Genomic DNA, 22,061 nt, shown 5'->3' with positions numbered 1-22,061 from the left:
CTACCCAGGCTACATCTTATACTTTTGTAACTCTCAATGACTTTTCTTTCTTTCTTTTTTTTTTTTTTTTTTAAAATCATCCTTGTTTTAGATTAGATCATACAAATGAATGAAACATCCTAAATGAACTGTCAAAACAACATAACATAATATTCTGAGGTTTTGTAGCTGGACATAAAGCTGGATAGTTTGGCGTATCATGGCAGCAGAAGGCAGTAAAGTGCCTCAGTGTGCTCATTTTGGTTGCACAGATATTTATACAATCCCATGTTGCTTACTTTACTCATTTCGGTATCTTTTTCAAATAAAACTCCTCTTCAAAGGGTTTGAGCTGTGTGTGTGTTCATGACATTAATTTTTCACTTTTTGGTACCATAATCTAATTAAGACACCATTCAGGAAGTTGTAACTAACATTAACAGTTTATAATGTTATTAACAGTTTGTATGTATAGTATTATAAAGAAGGACGACTCTTGGTTTTATTTCTCATTCACTCATCATTACTAACTGTATTTTATGCTGTTAATGCAGGTAGTATAAAGGTGTATTGATATGTGTAACATGGGATGAGTAGCTACATTAAAATGAAGCATACACGACACATAATGCAATAAAACATTATGTTATAGCACTTTGAAAGGGGGCAGTGGGTACTTTTACTGCAGGTAGACTTTGCTTCTGTACTGTTATGTTGACATTGGTTTTGTTCCTTTGATATTCGCAGTTTCCATTTCCAACAGTAGATGGCTCTCTTTGTAAAATGTACTTGTCATACATTTGCTTTATCTTTTCAGTGGTGGTATACAACTACCATACACAACTACTTCTCCCAGCGTTCTCTACACCTTCAACCGTAGGTGAGCTACTTAAACCGATGCTCCAGTTTCCTATTTTTACCAAAAGCACGTGAATGCACCAACGTTCCCATTAAAGATTGTAGGGGCGTACCATAACTCACTGGTTTCATTCACTGTCACATCCCGAGGCTGTGAAATAAACGTCAGTAAATTTTGCAAGCTGGCACAGGTGGTTTACCCGCCCTTCCCCCATTGGCTCAGGCGGATCAGAAGTCGGGACCTCGCCGCTGATTGGCCGGTTGGAGTCAGACGCTGTGAGCTGCGTGGCGTGAAGGTTTTTGGGGGATTTTGAACTGCAGTAACCTCCGGTCATGTCATGCTGGGGTGACAGTCATGTAATGCAACCTCACCACACATCACACCACAGTAGCGTCCTGAGTCATGCTGTACTCTCCATTTATAGGACACTGGATTGGCTCAGTATTTAATTCAGTTGCTGACTGTAACTCTAACATACCAGTGGAGAACAGTGAGCCATGTACTGTAGTTTATTAAGTTATGATCCTGCCAAAAATCCTCTCATCTGTGACCAGTGGTGGCGCCATTTACTCAAGTACTTGCAGTTTACTCGATTACTTCCACATTACACTGCTTTCTACTTCTACACCACCTCATTTCAGAGACAAATATTGTACTTTTTACTCCACTACACTTATCTGACAGCTATAGTTAGTTTGCAAATTCACAGTATTAGTACAAAATGTGATTAACAAATATACTCTTGAATATTGTTACAGATAAAGCTAGCCAACAGCATACAGAGTAATAGTAGTAACATTAAAGTGATGCTTTAATGTGCACCAATAATTGTAATCCACTAATACAACATTTTAAAATGGGTCATTCTGCATGATGACCCATGATTACCTCTGGTACTTGAAGTATGTTTTGATGCTTATACTTTTGTACTTCAAGCACAATATGTTAAAGAGTATTTCTACAGTGTAGTGTAGTATTGCTACTTTACTCTGATGGAGGGAAGTAGATTAACTCAAGTACAGTACTTGTGTAGACTTGTGTATAATTTTCAAGCACTTGTTAGGTGGAAGACATGAGTATGTCTGCTACTGCCTGCTTCTGTTATTAAGGGGAATATTGTTCTTTTCCTCCATTATATCATCTAACTGCTGTACTGATTAGTTACATACACACATTAGCATAATCAACCGTAGAGCAGAATATTCTGAAAGAACATTCTGTATACTGGTGTACTTTACTTTGATACTTGAAGAACATCCTCGAGATACACTTTAAATTAAGGAGCATTTTAAGTACAAGGCTTTTACTTGTAACAGAGTATTTTTACACTGTGGTATTACTAAGTTTACTTAAGTAAAGTATCTGAGTACTTCTTCCACCACTGACTGTTAAGTTTGAATTAATCGTTTAGTCTTGCATTTAAATGCAAATAAATGGTGAAAATTGCAGAAAAGAACCTGGAATATTGACATTTTTACTTGATAAATGGCTTAAACTATCATCTAACTGATTAATTAACTGATTGTTTGCTCAACAAAAGCATTCACAACTTCCACAAACCATCTACTGCTCAACCTGAAAAAAGTCAAAATGGAATATAAACCAGTATCTGGTCAACACACTGGTCCCACATTCCTCTCTGGCCTGTGTAAACCATGTGAGAGAGCTTTACTCATCTGCAGGCAAGAGCTAATAACTGCAGTATTAAATAGAAGGGATATATCTGACTCACACACTTATGTCAGCAACGAACTGGATGTGTTCAGTTCTTTACCACAGAAGGCAAAGTCTCGCCAGGGAACAGAAAATCCCCAGACAATTTGTTGGATTTTTACCAGAAAATTGCAGATTGCCATCTTCACATACTCGCACAAGTAGTAGTATAGACATGGTGATAGAAGTATTCAGGTCATTTACTTTAGAGGGGTTAGCAACTGTGTCTACAGTGTAAAACTACTCCAGTTTCCCTGATGTAAAATTCCTAGCTTTATTATTTTCTGCTGTTCTAGTCTTACATAATATTACACTGAATGGGTTGGGCATTCTCATTCTCATGCTCTTACATGTTTAAGACGATGATTATTGATCAATCGAGAAAGTAAGATTAGGCTGTTATTAAAATGAGCAACATTTTCACAGCTACAACATAAAAATGCTGCTAGCACATTCCAATGTATATATATTCCAATATTCCAATATATATATATATATATATATATATATATACTGAAGAATGACTGATTGGTAATCAAGACTGTATGCTTTGTGTTTGCAGGTGGTTTAGCTGCTGTTGTTAGTTAGCAGCAGCTGAAGCTGGATCATCTGTTTCACTTGTGTCAAAACTGAGCCACAACAGCAAACATTAACAGACCCATTTCAATTACAAGGTCCAGATGGTAGAAATGTGTTTAAAATTTGTGCCAGAATCCAATTAAAACACGCTGAAAAGCATGAAGAGTCAAAAGGCTGTGTGTAATCCAAGGCTTCTCGTGGTATTACTAAAAATGTAAACATAGCCATCTGGTTAACAAAAAAAAAAAAAAAAAAAAAAAGCCCAGTCAGGAATTCAAAGATTATGTGGAGTAGAGATATTTATCAAAGCATACATAGTAAATACAAAGAGAAAAAAGAAGAGCAACAACTCAACTGAATTACGAGTGTATTGAAAATATTGTGAATTTTATTTCAGAATAGAATACAGTTGAGATTTGACATAATCATTCAGACCGACTAACCTTTTGATCCTCCCTGTCATTAGGAAAATGTTGATTTCGGCGCTCTGGACAGCGGGAGATGTTTGCATGGCTTGTGATATTTACTGTCTGGGTTTGGTTGGAGGGCTCTGACGGTGCTCTAACATTCCTCATGACAAGCACCTTTGTCTGGGAGAGTTCTCATACTGCGACGCTGTCACAGATTCAAAACTGGTTGGCACATCCATCAGGGACCATGTTTTGCAAGTTAAATCTCGCAATTAAACGCCCGCACCAGGCATTGAAGTTTGTATCAGATTCTTTGAAAATGAACCTCTATCCTTTCATTTGCATTTATCGTATTGATGCTGTCATGCAACCATTTGCCTAAATTAAATGCCTGTGTGGTATAAAAACAAAAACCTGGTGCTTCAGCCTGTAAACATGGACCTGTTTTGTGGTACTTGTGGTACTTTTTTTTAATTTTTTGTCTTAACTGACAGGAAACGAAGAAGATCAGGAATGGATGCAAGTCATAAGGCATTAGGTTGTATCCTGACTCTTGGGGAAAAAAAAAAATTAAGGTGCTTCAATTTGATGTATTTTTATGAGACGGTCTGCCAAATCTTGGAATGCAGAAACTTCAGATTAGAGCAATATATTTTTTTTAAGTCAATAAGAAAAAATAAATACATAAATAAGATAATGTAAGCATTCCGCACACCAGAATTAAAGATGAACATAAACATCGATGCACCTGAAATTTTGCAACAACAATCAGCTTTGTAGGACATCAAAGGGAAGCCAGACCCACCCCCCCCATCGTCTCAGAAATCACCACAGCAACAGTTCTGATGATCCAAAAGCGATGCAGCTCCACGGTACGTTACAAAAATAAACGCAGTTCTGCCATAAGAGTCACTGACAAGAAGAAGAAGAAGAAGAAGAAGAAAAAAAAAAAACCTCACTACAACACTTACTACAGTATAGCATCATGCATGGGTGTCAGGTTGTTTTGTAACACCAGAACTGTCATGTGACTGGCTGCTACATCGACCAGTGAGATCATCTCTCCCGCTGCTGCAGGTGTTTCAGGACAAAAAGAGGGACATGTTTGGATAAGAGGAAGCAAAAGCCACTGATGCCACAATATTAGAAAACTTCCACGATGATGTTGAGCAAAGAAGCGATATCGACTTTTAAGTGTGCTCTAGTGGACCACGGAGATGGTGAGAAATTGGCACGCTCTTGGCACTGTGATATATTCAGCAAAAACACAAAAAAAGTCAATTAAACATCGCATGGTTCTGAGGTGAAATAACATTTATCATTTACTGTTATAATTGAATGGCAGTTTTGGTTTAATGATAAATGTGTCCCTTATATTGTCATGAAAAAGCTCCATCCAATTACAGACTGAATACAGTATTAGTCTAAGTGCTTTCTCTTTTCAGCAGAAGACAACCAAAGTGCATGACCCACTTTCCACACAGTTCTGCCGCGCTGGTTGTCAAGTCATATATAGTCAAGTTATAAGAAGATGGTCTGGGTTCCCTCACTTTTCCATCATGTGCCATATTTCATTAAAGCCAGCAACATTTTTTAAACAAAACAAATGTGATTCAAACTTTTTTGTTGTAGATCTCAGAGCGCTCAAAAACTTAATTTATATCAGAGCTGTAAAAACTTGCTGTAAACTGCAATAAAGGCAACAATCCCAATTAGTTTCATACCTTATCAGTTAAAACATCATCACTCCATATTTCAGTGCTCCACATCTTGTCTATTTTTGATTAATAATTGAGTAATACTTACATAAAAATGGTCAGCTACATGACTGATCTTGCATGGAGAAATGCACACCAAAGTGGCAAAAACAGCGGAGAATGAAGTTGACTTTTAAAATGTATCTACTTCAAATCTAAAACATCTTTGCAAGACCTTGGTCTGACTGAACAATAGAAACCGAGGCCAAGAGCTTAGCAAAAATGTGTTTTTTTTTTTTTAATCCATCTTAAACAATTTGTTTACTTACAGCTACAAAAAACCACAAAAACAAGCAAAATGTGGTCAAGGCCCTCATGAAGCTGACTTTTATCCTCAGAAGATGAGAAATGTATAGCTGTCAAAGACTGTGAAGCTTCCTCTTTTTCGCCTGGTTCACCTTGAAGCTGACCACAACTCGATGATCTTTAGCCACTCCGGTGGCTTCCGTCTCCCGTGCGCTGTATTCGAGCCATTACTAACTCGCGGGACACTCTCTTGCGGTCCTTGGCCAGGCCCAAGAAGCACATGAAGTCGATGAAACAAGTGGTAAGGTTCAACTTGCAGCCAAACTCGCTGGTTGCATAGTCATAGGGGAACGTGTGGTGGTAGTTGTGAAATCCCTCACCTGTAAAGGAACAGGAAGCAGACATGAGCAGTTCATACTAAGAACAGGAAACGATTCACACCCCACGCAGCTGTTTGCTAGACATTAAGGGACATTACTACAGCAGAGACCTACAGCAGGTTTAAACACTGTTGGCTTCATAAGCAGGTGCTGGGCTGCGAGGCGATTTTGGTGCAGTGGCTGAATTTGTAACTGCAGGATAATGTGACGCCCACTACCATACACAATCAACAATTTGACAACTCTTGAACCAACTGTAAAGCAAAGTGCTGGCAACGTGTACAAATCCAGCAAAATGTAATGGGAGTTCCATGTATGGGTGGCGCTACAGTAAAGTCACAAATTGTCCTTACGTTGTGTCTCTAAGTTACTATTTACACTCTCTCTCTTTGTTTTCTTTGGTTACAGTGAGAACATGCCTGTGTTCATCCTCCATACCTATAGCGCTGAACGTGACAAACTTGTTCTCCCTGGGGTTGATGTTCTTGTCATAGGGCCTGTTTCCCCACATGTGAGCCGCGCTGTTGACCAGCCAGGTGGCGTTCAGCACCAAGGTGTACCTCAATAGGGCCGGGATGAAGTACGCCACCCACAGAGACTCCCCCCACAGGTACCAAGGCACGATCATGGGGATGAAGAAGCACATGAGAAGCACCGACGGCTTTGTAATACCTGCCAAGGAGACAAGAGTGGGTGGAGGACGGGAAGAATGGAACTTATTATTTACTCAGCACAAGATAAACATTAAACACAAAAATCTACATACATGGGATTGCTCACTCCCTTCACATGACACAGTTTTCATTGAAACCTACCTTTAGTCAATCTCAATGTGCATGAATGACACATTAGTAACTGTCATCTTGTTAAACCAGAATGACTAATACAACCTGCACTGCAGACACTATTCAGCATCAGTAAATTGTCGTAAGTGAAGTTTATTTTTTCTTCCTGCCCTTTCTATGTAATTTATTATCAGAGTTTATGCTTCCTGACAAAGGAGTAAAGTGCATCTTTTTTAATGATTTAACACTTTCAGGCTGTTTATTTTAGCATTTAGACGATGTGCATAAGTCAATCATTGACTGAAGCTACTTACTTCCTTTGGAACATTACTACTTTGTCTGCCAGCAGGTCGCTGAGCTCCAGCTTGCATCCCTTCTCAATGACATCAGGGTGTTTGCGCACCAGCAGCCAGCCGATGTGAGCAAAGAAGAAGCCGCGGACAGCGTTGTGAGGGTCGGCGTCCGTCTCTGAATATTTGTGGTGAACCCTGTGGTCTCGAGCCCATTCAAAGATATCATTCTGCAGGTTGAAGTTAAGACAGAGATTACATATGCTGTAGTCGCAACATGGTATTTACACGGTTATGAAAACAGCTATTATCACTGCTTTAAGTGTGCACTTGTGTGCCTGCAGGTCCGTGCCATGTGTGATTTTTAGTGTACCTGAAATGCCATGGAGTTAGCAACACCAAGAAAGATCCTTAGTGGTAACGACGCCTTGTAGGATCTGTGACTCCACAGGCGATGAGCTCCTGCAGTAACTCCTAAAGCACTTATCAAAAAACAAAGTACAGCTGTGGGGAGAAATGCATCAACAGATTAGTTTGACCACATACTACTCATCCTAGACACTTAATTGCACTAATACTGCACACTGCACCAGATATTTTCTGTGCACTTTTACTGCAATTAATGTATCACCCAAGCACAATATTTCTGTGTTGTTTAAATGTGTTGTTTAAATGTTTAAAATCTGCCTTTGACTGAACTGGTCTGTACATGCTATAAGTCAAACAAGCATGAACAAAACAAGGCACAGTAAACCGAACTGTGACACACATTGGGTAATGTAATTACATCATATCAGATGGTGACTGGATGGACTTAAACCATTTGATGATTGCATGTATGCCAATCTATCCAGAAGTCCAACTTCTTTGGTTTTGATCGATATAAAATCTACATCCTAATTCTGACATAAAGTTTTTTGTAATTAAGTGGCATTCATTTCATGTAATCAACTAAATCTATTGTCAGGTTGCAACCAATAATCATTTTCACTATGGATTAATTTGCCTGTGATTTTCTTGATTAATCTATTGATTTCCAGGATCCCAAAATGAGACCTTCAAATCTCTTTTTTCAACAGTCCAAAACCCCAAAATATTCAGTATTATTCAATTATATAAAAGATAGGAATACGTACACTGGTACAGCCAGGAGGTGTTGGAAAAGATTTGCCATTTTAGATTCCTAATTAACTCCAATGATTAATCATTACCAAAATAGCTGCAGATTCTGCTGATCAGCTGATTGATTAAGGGACAAATCGTTCAGGCCCTACTATTTTGTTACTTAATGGTGGCTCTCTTTTGTTAAGGATTTTCCTGACAAGTGTGCACCACACAGTTGGCAGCTTTGAGAGGCATGTTGTGACATTAAATCCCTGGTGATGTACTGTATGCCTCATCTATATTCCCCCTACAGGCAGGGTACTGGGAGGATTATGCACAGACCTATGTAACCACGTTTTTGCATGCACACAGCAGTGGTGGTGAGAGAGTGGGCTGGGCTGCTGATATAACAGCTGTGATTTGAAAAAAACAAAAAAAGCAAAAACATGAATTTAACTAAAAAGAAAATGCCACAATCATTACACAGCCTGTACAGAAATATTCTAACAGGTATATTTTCTTTCTTTTTTTTTACTTACACCAAAGCAAGGTCAAAGGAGATGCTGAAGGGATGAGGAACACGCCGTAAACGGCTCCTATATGCAACAAAGTCATCAATATGACATTTTTCCATACGATGATCCTGGGAGGTTTGGGGCCCTCTTTTTCTTTGTATGTGTGATCAAACGCGTCTTCTCTGGTGGTGGCCTCTGGAGGAACATTCCCGTTGCTGGACTTGTGCTGCTTCTTTTCTAACGCCTCCGCCTCCGTCATCGTGGCTGCGGTTTGGGTGATGCTCTGAGCGATAAACATGAGAGAAATCGGTCACCTCGGTGTTTTTGTTTGATGACGAACTACGAAATAAAAACATCCCTCACTCACACGATGAATACGAGCATTATTTTTTCAGCTAGCCCGGTAAGCTAGCTCTTTGACGCTTTATGGTAATGTAACCGATGATGCTGACTTCTAGCTGAGATACGACACTCGCCGCGTTGCATAACACTGATATTTCACCTGTGGGAAAAAAATAATAAACGGCAGATAAATAACTCACCAAAGACAAGGTGGACGAATAGAAAGAATGGTCCGGTTGTCAAACGGAGACGAAGCTGGTCCGTTTAACCCAAAACTACAGTAACCTAGAAAGGGAGAGTGATAGTCAGCTCTGCAGCGAACGCATCAATGGGAGCTGGAACTAGAGGTGCCAGTGACCAATCAGCGCCCAGATCTCGCCTTGAGCTCGGCCTCTGATTGGCTCCTGGTTTATCTGCTGTTCACCTTTTATTCATTCTCCAGCCAGATGTATATTTACCTCCCCGGGAGAGCAGCTGCTGCTGTCTAGACATGCATTGAATTAACAGCACTCATATTTCCATTCACGCGTGGATTAAAAACGAATCCGCAGCGACACGAGCAGGAGCGAAAGGGTGTTAAATTTAACGATGAAACAAGTTAGTTACTTACTGCGCTTGCAGAGGACCCCCCCGCCCGCCCACAAATACAGGGAAAATACAGGGATGCTTGCTCTGGCACGTCATCCTCACCCACATACAAAGAAATTCTTGGGAATTAGATCAGGAACATTATATATCATCAGGAAATAAGATATTGGCAACCACGTGCAAATGAGCCCACATAATTAGTTGATTTTGTAAGTGAAAAGAGGTAAATATAACCAGAGCAGCAAACAAACATGTCGGTGTTCAAATGTTAATGTACTGATACTTTTTATTTCATGAACTTAAAAGACAGAAAAACTGCTAAACAGGAATTGTGGCACATGCAAAAGCTTTGGCACCCTACTAAGCCAGCATTTGGTAATCTGTCCTTTGCCAACTATTAAGCATGGGGATGAGTGGAAATATTCTGCCTCAGGGTGCAGGAAACGCTGCACAGACAGAGGAAAGAATGGACTTCACTAAACATCAGCAAACTGTCTGCAAATATCCTGCAGTCAAGAAAGTGAGAGCGAAAAGAGGCAGGCAGGACAGTGATCCAAAGCAGACCTGAAAAAATCCATCATGAGCTACATCTAGAAACACAAGCTGAAGCTTATGGAGCGGCCCTCGCTTTCCCCTCACCTGAATGTCACTGAAAACCTGTGGGTCGATCTTGTGCCTGCACAACAGCCCTGAAAATATGTCAGAACTTGAAGTGGTCTGCAGAAAGAGTGGGTGAACAGATATCATGAAATACAAGTTCATGAATTTGTTAACATTGGGCCCCTGACCCTCTGTTTGAAATGACTGTTAATATTTATTTTCAGAAAGTCAATCAAATGACTAGGAAGAGACACACAATCACTATAGAACCACAAAGACATAAAATAGCTACAAAGAGAAGCAACAAAGAGACGCAAAATGACAGCAAAGAGACAGAAAACATCCACAAAAAGATGCGAAACAAACACAAAGGTGCACAAAACAATCATTAAGGGGCATAAAGAGACTCAAAACGACCTCAAAGAGATACATCCAGTCATTTTGTTTTTCTTTCAGTCTTGGGGTCTTGCTCCTATACAGGACAGGTGGTGGTGGGGGGGCTTATATGTCTGTTTCCAGGGGCCTGTTGTTCCATAATTCGTCAATGAACTAAGCTGATGTTGAACTGAGAGAGGCAGTCACAGATTCACCACACATGGCCTAATGTGAGAGGGTTACACATCCATGGGTTTTCGCCTCCATGACCTACATTCGAAAACAGACGACTTGTCTCCATCCAGCGGCGAAATGAGGCAGCGCAGGGAGCCGACGCTGTCTTCATGTCGTGCAACCAGGGCTAACCCATTTCCAAATTCTCCAGACACTCGGCAGCAGAAACGATCTCACAGCTGATGTATTTATGTCACAGGCACTGACACTATTTGCAGCATCCACATGACGGCATCAGCAGGCGCCTTTATTTACTTCTGGTCCAGTTAGCCCCCGCTGCAATGGAGGTAAACAGGGACGAAGCGGAGCGCTGCATTGACATTGCAATTGCGGCGTTAACCAGCGACCAGCCGGAGAAGGCGCAGAGGTTCCTGGAGAAGGCGCAGAGACTCTTCCCGACAGAGAAAGCCAAGGGTGAGTTAAAATGGCCGTGCCCGAGTAAAGGAGCGTTTCAGCTGGGGGGTACGTAGGTAGGTAGGTAGATAAGGTACGCAGCATCATCACCTGCAGCATCACCTGCATCCCGGATGAGCTGCAGCGCGTGCAGCCGGGGCCTTCGATAGCTCACAAGCTTTAGCCACTTTGTGCACCATACCAGCAACTGGGAATGTCATAATGTTGCCATTTCAAGACAAACTGCCCCTGTGGCAGCTATTGCTCATGAAGCATTCTGCACTCCGTCTCAACATGAAGCAGATGTCATTGACAGCACTCCGTATGGGCTGCTTTTCCATTTAGTAGCTGAACATATACGGTCAGTTAACTACAGGGCAGGAGTGGTAGAGGGACACAAAGGTCCTTGAAAGCAACCCCTGACAGTCACTCTGTTTATTAGTTTTACAACATATAACAACATAAAATATCTATAGACCCATCCCTTCCAGCACCAGACCACGAGATACAATAACACACAAGTACAATTTCAAAGCAAAAGAAAATCTTTAGTAAACTGTGATGAGCATTGAGACTATTTTCATACATTTTAGAGACATGATTCAGCAGTGAAAATAGAAATAAATTGCAGCTCCACGAGACTGTGCTGTTACTGTAATGTTGTAGTGTAGCGTAGCTCAAGTGTATGACTCTTCTAGCCAATTGTAAAATCTCCTGAGTGCACCATTCCCATCCCTAAAATGCTGTCATAAATGTTGATGAGTATCATGTATAGTGAGGCATTTAGTTAAAATAAAATAATAAATAATGTGCTGTTCAACTTTATACTTGTAGAATATGCACAGTTCCATTTGACTGCCTTCCCAATGCAAATAAATCCACAGATACAAACATATAGGGCCTACAAAACAATCTCAATACTAGATTCCTGAGGCTGCCACAGTGTCTGATCTGTCAGTGTTATGTAATGTATGTACATGTATGTAATGCTGTAGTTGCTGTTTGTTATAATCTGTAAAAAGGGCTTATGTAAGCTATACTTTATATGTTTGAGGGTCATAGTTACGGCCACCTGCGATGTTAATGTCCATATTATGGGATATTACATAGTAACACAGTGTACTCAAGTGTAATATTTCATGATTTCTACTCTATGTGTTACCGGACCTGCCTGAAAATCTGACCATGATCAGAAAGAGATCTTTCAATCACGTGCTCTCTGAATATGTCTTAGTGCTCACAACAGTGTTTTTGTATTGGTTCTAGTACTGCTGGACCATATATCAAAGAATGGATTTACACCCAGACATGGCAACTCAGAGTTCAGTGGGACCTCGGGGCCTCGACAGCGGCAGACCACCGCAGGTGAGAATATGAGACCCGAAGAAAAGCCTTCAGAGACCTCGAAATCCTACACGGCAGATCAGCTGGAAGCTGTGAGGAGGTAAGGCTGATACCCACATAAGAAGGAATTGTTTACTTTGTGGGTTTGTTGTCAGCCTTTATATAGATCCTGACACTGAGACTCATGTGTTCTCTCCACAGGATAAAACAATGCAACGACTTTTATGAAATTCTCGGAGTCCAGAAGGATGCCTCTGAGGACGAACTCAAAAGATCATACAGGAAACTTGCTTTGAAATTCCATCCGGACAAGAATCATGCTCCAGGTGCTACAGAGGCATTTAAAGGTAACCTGCACAAACTTAGGTTCACCGATGTTGGTGTTCCAGTTACCCAAAGGTGTCTTTTAGCCTTTAAACATAATTAGATTTTTTTTTTTTAATTTCATTCCCAACAGCTATTGGAAATGCATACGCTGTCCTGAGTAACACTAACAAAAGACGGCAGTATGATCAATGTGGAGAGGAGAAGAGACATCCCTCAAGACATGGCCCAGACAATGGGAACTTCGAGCCAGATATTTCCCCTGAAGACCTCTTCAATATGTTCTTTGGAGGAGGTTACCCATCAAGTTAGTGTCACTGTTTTGTGCTTTCATAGCTGCTTATACCAGTTATGATCTGTCTATTAAGTGCTACATGTGCTACATTAATCTAGGTAATGCTAATATGTACGCTAACGGGCGGATGCGTCATCAAAGGCGAGAGAGAAGAGAGCGACAGCGAGATGTAAGTTTGGTGTTATTATTAGAGCTTCTGCAGATTTGCTAATGATGTAATGCTATTGTTAGGCAGCGGGGGGAGACATTGGGTAGTGTGTAGTTTTACCTTTTTGAGACGGTGTCTGCAATTTCAGTGATTTTTGAAACTGTGTTTGAATCAGCTGTTTTTTGTGGTGTCTTCTTTGCAGGGAGGTCTTGCTCTCTTCGTGCAGGTCATGCCCATCCTCATCCTGGTCATTGTGTCAGCTCTCAGTCAGATCATGGTCAACAGCCCCCCCTACAGCCTCAGCTTCAGGCCGTGAGTGTCACCCTGCCTGTTCTGAAAGCCTTCTGTTGGTGTTAAATAACACAACTAACTTTTGTTCTGCAAAATTGTAAGCAACTTAGACAAAATTTTACATTACATAAAATTCAACACAGGTTTGTTCCATGATTGTTAATTCTTATAATTTAATGGCAGTTTTTGCACAAGTGACTACGCTTGAAACATAGGTATATATATATATTTATAGATTAACCAGCCCAAAAAACCATTTGCTTTCATAATACTTGAAGTGATTACACATCCTAGGACAGCTCCTCTGTGTTGACTTTTCACTTTCTTCATTGCCTCAAAGAGAACATCTTTGTACTGCCTCGGTTAGCTCCAAATAATCACAGACCTTCTTCTGTGTGTGCAAGTATTGCTGTCTCGATGCGTCTGGCCTCTCTCCATGCTGTCTGCCTTTGGTGCTTCAGATACACTTCTGTAGTTTCTGACCCCTCGTGAGCGAGCCATTATCAGCCACGAGTCGTGTCAACAGAGACAGGCGGTGCCAGGTCTGTCGTCCTCGCGCTGCCACTGTTGGTCATACATCTCCATCACCTTTTCGCTATCTATACGCAGGTCAGCGGGCTACACACAGAAGAGGCTGACTGAGAACCTGAAGGTGCCATATTATGTGGGGGAGCAGTTCTCCAAAGAGTTTAATGGAATGAATCTGAAGAATTTGGAGCGGACAGTGGAGGATGATTATATTTCCAACCTTCGCAACAACTGCTGGAAGGAGAAACAACAAAGTACGTTTGCCAGGAAAACAAACTGTGCTGACTTATTTCTTTATTTATTTGAATATTGACTGTTGATTCTGCCATTATCAGTTCTGGTAAAAACGATTGCAAGCATATTCTGATTACCCCTCACCCATCTTTCATGAACTGTTTCTGTTGCTTTCTTGCAGAGGAAGGCATGCTATACAGAGCTCGCTATTTTGGAGACACTGACCTGTACCAAAGAGCGCAGAGGGCTCGCACACCGAGCTGTGCCAAGCTGTCCGAGCTCACAGCGTCATTACACGGTTGAGGCTGCTTTCATGCTTAAAAGCAAGTTCTCTAGACTCACTTCCTTACCTCATTTTATAGCGGCTACCTGCACGATTTGTTGCCTTCATTCATTGTTTTCTTGTTTTGTCTTTTTCTCGTCCTCTCCAGGTTTCCAGAATCAACACAGAATACTGGCTGTAAATAGACGAGCTTTAACAATCTGGAGACTTCAAACGTCAAAACAGCACCAATCTTGCATCAAACTGACCACACAAGCTGGTTGAAACTATAAGTTTTAGTATGTGAAATTTAAATATAATGTTAATATAATGAAAAAGCCACTTAAAATAGCCTGTCCTCCCGACAAGATGCGGGTTCGGAAAACGTCCGAGCGCCAGTTTTGACTGCAAGCCATGATGCTTGAAGAGGTCACACTAAGGTTTTTGCGAGAACAAAATATGAAACCAGATCGTAGCGAGGTTAGATACTGTCGTACGGATGTTATTTATGTAGCAGTTGATTAGATATCACAGTGAATGCTTCCTCTTTCATTTTATGCAGTTAGATCAGTAGAGGAGATGAGTTTGAGTGGTGATTGGCTGATTTGACGTCAAATGCACATTCTGAAACTATGCAGGAATAATGTGAAACCTCTGATGAATACACACTCATGTCTCTGGTTTGTCAGACATATGAACACTGAGATTTGTCTTCGTTCTTCTTCTGATGTGTTTGAAAACAGTTAGGAAATGTCCCTTTACACTTTTCCTCTTTTAACTGTATTAAATTATATAATGTAACTTAATGGCACTTTACAATAAATGCCAAGAGAAGGAGAGACGTGCCTATCCACAAAGTGGAGCTTTAACAGGTTCTAGTTTTGGAGTGTAATGTCTCATCTGTTGGAGAAAGCAGTCTTTGTCACACTTTTTATGTTTACACTATGCTATTTATTCTTTGTATGATCAGTTGTTTTAAAAAACATTTATCAGACTAAGAAGCCAGTACAGATCTTGCTCACTTTTTCCACCCTGTTTTTACTCCCAGATGAAAAATAAATATGGATGCCTAAAAACGTGTTGGAAGTGACTGACTCATCGCTCTGAGCAGAACGAGCACAGAACGTTGAAAACAAAAGCTCAGTCAGCACATTTGGCACATAAAAACTCTGCCGGCTGGCTGACTGAGAGTGGGAACTGGAAACATGGCTCTGCGCACGTTCACATTTTGGTAAGACGTGCGGCATGTGCCCGAGAGGCAGGAGCTGCAGCGTCACATTCTTTAACCGCAAATGTACTCAGCTGTTTTTGCACATCCGATCTCTCATCTTGACTCACAGTTTGCATTTGCGTATGGCATATTTGTGCCTGTCAGCTGATCTATATGACAGTATAGCTGAACATTATTCCTCATTGCAACAAGTATCTTAGTATTGGTATGGTTTGATAAAGAATGGGTGTGCAGTTTCATATATGTGTTTGTATTTTAAGCAGAACGGAGCACACTTTTTCCATTATTTCTGAACCTGGATTTAAAACTGCAAGTGAGTTATCTGGATCTGTCAAGTTTCATGAAATAGGACAATAGAGAAGAGAATTATTAAAAAAAATAATTTATTTGGAATCATGAAAAGTACAAAAAACAGTGCAATGTTATGCGTATTTGAATATCAAATAAATAAAGTTGAAAGCAGGACATGTCTACACAGATACAAGATCAAGTTACATTTGAAGTAAAGAGCCACAGCCTACACATGTATACTGCACAAGGCAAGCACTGGATGGGCCTTTGCACTTGAATTCAAGCAGTCACTAAGGTCCCTAACGGTTCACTTATAGTACAATTCATCGCTTTGAATACAATTCGGTTAATTGCCTTATATAAAAAGAAAGAACACAATGGTTTTCAATGACTATAACCATATAGCTAGCTGCCATTGTATGTTTCAATAGAAACTGAGGTACACACTTCAATACTTGCTAAAAAATGCCTATTTACCAGATATAGCGTGATGGTTACACATTGTAAATTGAAAATCTGAATGTCAGTGAGGAGCAAGCAACACCTGCTCCAGGTACCATAAACTTCAACTCCCTTACAGTAGGAATAATAGGCTACATCATGTCAAAGTCCATCCTTTCACTTCAGAAGGCATCACACATACAGTAATAGTAATAAGGCCCTTCTGTGATTAAATGGGCATTTTAAAAATGCAGACAACATCTCTGGTCCCTTGCATTTCTCAACATTCCTCAATGAGCAGTTCATCAGAGCAATACAGTTTCTTCTTTATCACGCGGAAACCAGTACTAAGTTTAATAGCTTGTCTCACTACTGGAGTGGAAGGAGACTTTGTACTAAAAAGTCCTTGGATTTTGGGCCACAGCCCACCAGACTCCAGCCTCAACACCAGAGTCAGCTGAAAGGTGGGGACAAGGTAGGGGTCTACGGATAGCTGCCCCATGCTCTCACAGACACCCCCCTGCTCCACGCAAAGGTCGATGAGAGCCCCTCTTAAACCACAGGGTTCACTGGCCGCCAGGTGAAGGAGTTCCTGTCCAATGTGCTCCAGGAGTTTCTCCGGGATGAGCAGTTTGGTACACCGTAAGGCGCAGTCAGAGTCTTTGGCTTCTCTTAGGCTTCGTGCAATAAGGTCCACTACTTCTTTCAGGATTGTCTCCTCCATTGGATCATAGAACAGGTCTTCATTAGAGGGAGACAGGTCACTGGAAATGTCTGACCCTGTTGAAAGGACACACTGGGTTAGACCTGGCACCATGCATGAAGGGAAGACTCAAATTCACCTCTAATTTGAAAAAAAAAAAAAAAAAAAAAAAAAAGATTATTAGATGCACTTGCAGCACTGCTTACCGGAGTCTGAGAGATCACTCCTGCTGCCATTGTTGGACCCCAAATCAATGCTGCCGTTAGTGGATGTGCTGAAATCAGTCAGTCTTTGCACCAGTTTGCCCCAGGACAACCTCCTGGGGCTGCTGTCCATTGGAGAAGGGGGCGAGCTGCCCATATCAGTGGGTGCAGAGAGAGAAGGCATGTTTGTCCTCTATGGTTCTGTGGTCAACTGTTTATGAGGAGACAAAAAAACAACAGATAAGATCTCAAACTCGGGATAAATGATAGTAGCTAACAGTAAAAATAAACGTAAGTAAGAGAAGTTTAAAATAAAGCTCGTTTAGAGGTGTACTAACAACACAGGTTTGCAGCAAAAACACCTTTGTTTGGAGGTAGCTACAGCTGTTTGGCAGTTCAAATTAGCTACCAAGCTAGTAAAACTGGCAATAATAACATGGTACTTACAGCTTATTGTGAAACTGCGTCGTTCAAGTCCGTTGTCTATGTTGAAGACTGTTTTTTTGAACGGTTATTGTCTGCTAAAACAACTGTCTGGAAACTTCTAACCGCACCACTTCCTTGTACCCTCACCAGCTGCCGAGCTCCGCAATCTGTCCTGCAACAATGTTTATATAGGGGCTGCTAGGCCACGCCTCCGCCTCAGCGGCCAGCCAATCAAAAAGAGAGGCACGCCAACTGAGCCATAGCCTGCCTGGTAACATGCCAGCAGAGAAGAAGGACAAACAGGAGGAGGAGGAGGAGGAGAAGGAGGGGGGATGGGGGGTGATGAATAGCAGATCCCAGTGTTATGGAAATGTACAGGGACTTGCCTGGGCTTGCAAAGATCATATTGCATTTCTTTTGTTTAATATTCCACATAAGCATAAATAAACAAAAAAAATATCTGCTGTATGTGCATCTAGATTACTGACAGCTTTGAATAAAGTCCATGCAGGCAGGGCTCAGCTGGTTCAGTGTTGCAGTGCACATTACGTCACCTGTTTTGCTGAAGCATTACATCAGATTTTTTCATCAGCCACATAAAGATGCAAATAACACACAATGTGCTGCATAATACAAACACTGGGTACATTGTGAAAGGATGATGAACATTTTAATGCTGATAAAAAAAAAAATATTTAGAGAGATGCATAACAGCTCTTCCTGCATTTATCCTTAAAGAGAAAACAATGAAAACATGCAGAGCAATAGAAATGCACCAGGGGGGTAGCTGGTCTATTTCATTATTTCTCTCTTGCCTTTATTAAGGTCTCATATATGTCCTGTCTCTGTCTAACAAACACTGCATAAAAATGAAATTCATACATACAGAAACACAAGCAAACAGCAACAAGAAGAAGAGAAAAGTTAGAGCTCAAAGCAAGAAACTACAGCTGTGTTCCTGTCTGGCAGGGCCGTGCTGTACATGACATACTCAGTCTTTGCTCAAAGAAAAGTTTTTGGACAGCAGCCAGATATATGCTGCGTTGCTGCACGTGTGTGGGACGGGCTCTACTTTATGTTGGGGAGGAACTGAAAGACATAAACACGTGTAGAGCACAGTATGTTCTGAGGGGGATGTTATGAATTGAGAGTTGCCGTCTCGAAGTTTTGGTCGGGGGAAGAATGTTTTTTTCCTTTTTTTTCATATACAAAGAATGTGGACTAAGGCTTCTGCAGCTCACGGAAAAACACTAAACTTCTGAGAACTGTGAGCAAACAACTTGTAAAGTTAATTCCTAAAAAGTGTGCTGTAGAACGAACTGTTGTCTAAACTCTTGAAAAGGAAATTGAATCTCCGGCTAGAGGTGTGTCTTGCAATGTCCAGGGCCGTCCTTAGACATTTACACTCAGAACAGTACATTCTGTACGTTCCCACCCTGCATTTGTTTGAAAACACCAAGATCTGCACGTTTCCTCACTGTACACACAGAGGAGAAGCGACGCGGAAACAATCCCATCAGTGAGTTTCAGACTTAAGCTCATTCAAGCAACAGAAAAACATTTTCAGCAACAGCTATGTAAACTAAGACAACATAAAACAAGCAGCACAATAATTCAATTGTCATATCTACAACATAATACACACTAACTGAAGTGAAGTAAGTTGGGACAAAATATACTACCCTAACCTAACCCTAACACCAAGAAAACAAACAGCAACTGACTCAAGAAATGTTGAAGTATGACTTTATTTACAAGCTCTCTTTGTTTTCCACCAAGCAGCAATGAGGACCAACAGAGAGAGGAGGACAGACTGAACAGGCACCAGGTTTTCAGATTTATGAGTTACATTGCAGCCATGTAGAAACACAATGCCTCACTTCAAGGGATTTATTATGTTACCAAAGATATTTCTTGCCTGAGGCTAAGAGTAGACTGGACTGGCGGAACATTTTATTTGTTTAAACCAGCTGAAAAAAACAATTAACAATTTATTATAGAACCTTTGCTAGTTTAGCTATCAGTACATGATAAGAAGAATCTTGTTTACAAGGGTTTACTTTAATGTACTAGGTCACATATATAAAAAAAAAAAGTCATGCTCATATGATAGTAAAAGTGATAAAATAATAAATCTCACATTCATTATCTCCAGGTAACATTTCACACTTAAGATATAGAATAAAACCATAAAGAAGGAATATAAGTTATGAACTCAAATAGACCACCTCCTTCCCTTTTCCTTTTATTTGGCTGATTAATTAACCAAAGGCATCTGGATCTCTTTATTTAAGACGGTGTAAATCCCAACAACTGTTCAATCGGTTTGTACCGCCACTCATCCGCTTCCAGCTCCTCCACCAAGCTTGCGAGTTTCTCCATTCGAGACACTTGTTGATCTGGTTGAATGCAAAAAAAAGGTTGTTTAATCTGGGTACTAGTGTTTATTGGATCAAGCAAGATAAACAGTATTTTGCATACACAGTTACTGGCTTACCATGTTTAACCTGTTTCAGTGTTGAGGCAACTTGGTAGCTGAATACAGACTCGCATAAAAATCTGTCAGAGCCATCTAAAAAGAAACACACAAAATATTAATTTAACAAAAATAACATAATTGAAACCATGGCTACTTCAGAAAGAGAACTTCAGGTTAAATATTATGCAATTTCTGCATTATGTAAAAGGACTATTCAGAGTTTTGAGATAGTCTAAATACTAATGACACAAAGACAGGAAAACAAAGAGGAACAGCTTGAGACCTTCAGCTTCACTGCAGTCCTATTCATCACATTGTTGGTTGTTTTTAACCTCGTAGTGCTGTGCTGCCAAACTAACCACGTTAATTAGTGTATTCAAAGCTACACAGGCAGCAAAAGAAGAAATAAAGAACCAGATGGCCTTTAGCTTCCATAAACAAATCGTATGTGTAGGGGAAATGAAGATGGTGGACCAGTCCACTTGGCTGCTGGCTCACAACTGGCTTTAGGTTATGTATGATGCAAGAAACACATTGCAGGATTGTTATCTTTAAAAACAGGAAGTCAGATCAATAGGTAAATTAACCTGATAACAAAGCTTTCAAATAGGCAATAAATTTTATGAGAGAAGCAAAGAGATCTCACATCTGGCCAGTGATGGAAGAAGCACTCAGATCTTTTACTTAAGAAAAGTAGCAGTACTACAATGTACATTTACTCCACCACAAGAGAAAGTGCTCTGATAAATATGTCACTTTAAAGTATTAGCATCAAAATTTACTCAAAGTACTAAAAGTAAAAGTACTCATTGTGCAAAATGGCCCCATTTACGATAATATATATATTATTAAATATTATTAATCATTGGTGCATTAATCTGTGAACTACTTCCATGTTGCAGCTGGTAAAGGTGGGGCTAATTCTAATAACATCTACATACTGCTGAGAAGTTTAGTCTGTAATGATGGGACAGGAAGAACGGACATTAAAGCTGACTTCAGAGCTAGTTTTACGGTTTGAAAAGGCCAGACAGCCTTTGATTTTATACAGGAAACAGAGTATGATTTTTCATTTCTGAGTCACATGTTGAATATGAATTTTTCAGTCTGTTCAGCCTAACAGACTGGAGACACTTAAAGCCTTGGGCTGAGTGTTTAATCTTACCTTCCATCATTTCACCTGCACCTTTAGGATAAGTGTACAGGACTTTACGTGGAGGGATGAGCTCTGAAGCACTGAATCCAGAACCAGTCACTGAGCTGCCGCTTACACCTCCCGCAGAGGAGGACGAGGAAGACGCTGCCATTGCCTTAGGAAACTTTAGAAAACCTTTAAAACACACACGAAACCACGGGAATGCAGTTGACCTTACTCAAACCAGACTGCAAACATTAACGTTAGTGGGTTTCTAGTACATTCAACTGCTAAAACTACTAGGTGGCTAGCAAGAAAGCTAACTATCCTACTAACACCAATTCAAGCAATAACAATTCACCATTTGTGTTATTAGACACACCATGACATCAACGAACCTATTTTCTAACAATATGACCTACCGTCGATATCCCAGTGTATATGTAATGACTTTAAATCGGCGCTGTTTATTCTGTTGTTTGTTAGTGTAGTTGCCTTACCCCTGTTTTACGACAAATACAGCATTTTACGTTTACCACATATTTAAAACAATGCGGATGGATCGCTGGAGTCACCC

General features: G+C 40.5%; 4 protein-coding genes and 1 long non-coding RNA gene across 5 annotated transcripts; 1 reads left to right on the top strand and 4 right to left on the bottom strand.

Annotated features, from left to right (window-relative positions):
* Positions 1 to 3,489: 3,489 nt before the first annotated feature.
* Positions 3,490 to 9,313, bottom strand: scd (stearoyl-CoA desaturase (delta-9-desaturase)). The gene is made up of 6 exons (XM_051066288.1): positions 9,160 to 9,313; positions 8,642 to 8,900; positions 7,372 to 7,502; positions 7,020 to 7,228; positions 6,362 to 6,591; positions 3,490 to 5,923 (listed from the first exon to the last, which is right to left on the bottom strand). The coding sequence occupies exons 2-6, from the start codon at positions 8,874 to 8,876 to the stop codon at positions 5,724 to 5,726; spliced, it is 1,005 nt and encodes a 334-aa protein (XP_050922245.1). The 5' UTR covers positions 8,877 to 8,900; positions 9,160 to 9,313; the 3' UTR covers positions 3,490 to 5,723.
* Positions 9,314 to 9,815: 502 nt separating this feature from the next.
* Positions 9,816 to 10,702, bottom strand: LOC127139188 (uncharacterized). Its single transcript, XR_007809188.1, has 2 exons — positions 10,565 to 10,702; positions 9,816 to 10,264 (listed from the first exon to the last, which is right to left on the bottom strand). It is a non-coding gene; the product is annotated as an uncharacterized LOC127139188 (long non-coding RNA).
* A 149-nt stretch (positions 10,703 to 10,851) lies between these two features.
* dnajb12b (DnaJ heat shock protein family (Hsp40) member B12b) lies at positions 10,852 to 16,787 on the top strand. Its single transcript, XM_018699191.2, has 9 exons — positions 10,852 to 11,170; positions 12,416 to 12,593; positions 12,695 to 12,840; positions 12,951 to 13,124; positions 13,211 to 13,281; positions 13,463 to 13,572; positions 14,161 to 14,333; positions 14,495 to 14,636; positions 14,745 to 16,787. The coding sequence occupies exons 1-8, from the start codon at positions 11,038 to 11,040 to the stop codon at positions 14,614 to 14,616; spliced, it is 1,107 nt and encodes a 368-aa protein (XP_018554707.1). The 5' UTR covers positions 10,852 to 11,037; the 3' UTR covers positions 14,617 to 14,636; positions 14,745 to 16,787.
* Positions 16,173 to 18,055, bottom strand: ddit4 (DNA-damage-inducible transcript 4). The gene is made up of 3 exons (XM_018699192.2): positions 17,892 to 18,055; positions 17,448 to 17,655; positions 16,173 to 17,318 (listed from the first exon to the last, which is right to left on the bottom strand). Exons 2-3 carry the CDS (start codon positions 17,626 to 17,628, stop codon positions 16,819 to 16,821), a joined length of 681 nt encoding a protein of 226 aa, XP_018554708.1. The 5' UTR covers positions 17,629 to 17,655; positions 17,892 to 18,055; the 3' UTR covers positions 16,173 to 16,818.
* Positions 18,056 to 19,602: 1,547 nt separating this feature from the next.
* anapc16 (anaphase promoting complex subunit 16) lies at positions 19,603 to 22,056 on the bottom strand. The gene is made up of 4 exons (XM_018699258.2): positions 21,907 to 22,056; positions 21,515 to 21,679; positions 20,368 to 20,442; positions 19,603 to 20,269 (listed from the first exon to the last, which is right to left on the bottom strand). The coding sequence occupies exons 2-4, from the start codon at positions 21,654 to 21,656 to the stop codon at positions 20,160 to 20,162; spliced, it is 327 nt and encodes a 108-aa protein (XP_018554774.1). The 5' UTR covers positions 21,657 to 21,679; positions 21,907 to 22,056; the 3' UTR covers positions 19,603 to 20,159.
* Positions 22,057 to 22,061: the final 5 nt, after the last annotated feature.

Source organism: Lates calcarifer, linkage group LG23 (genome assembly GCF_001640805.2).
Source record: "Lates calcarifer isolate ASB-BC8 linkage group LG23, TLL_Latcal_v3, whole genome shotgun sequence".
NCBI lineage: Eukaryota > Metazoa > Chordata > Actinopteri > Centropomidae > Lates > Lates calcarifer.
Note: the sequence above shows the minus strand (reverse complement) of the source record. Positions and strands in the feature narration are given on the sequence as shown.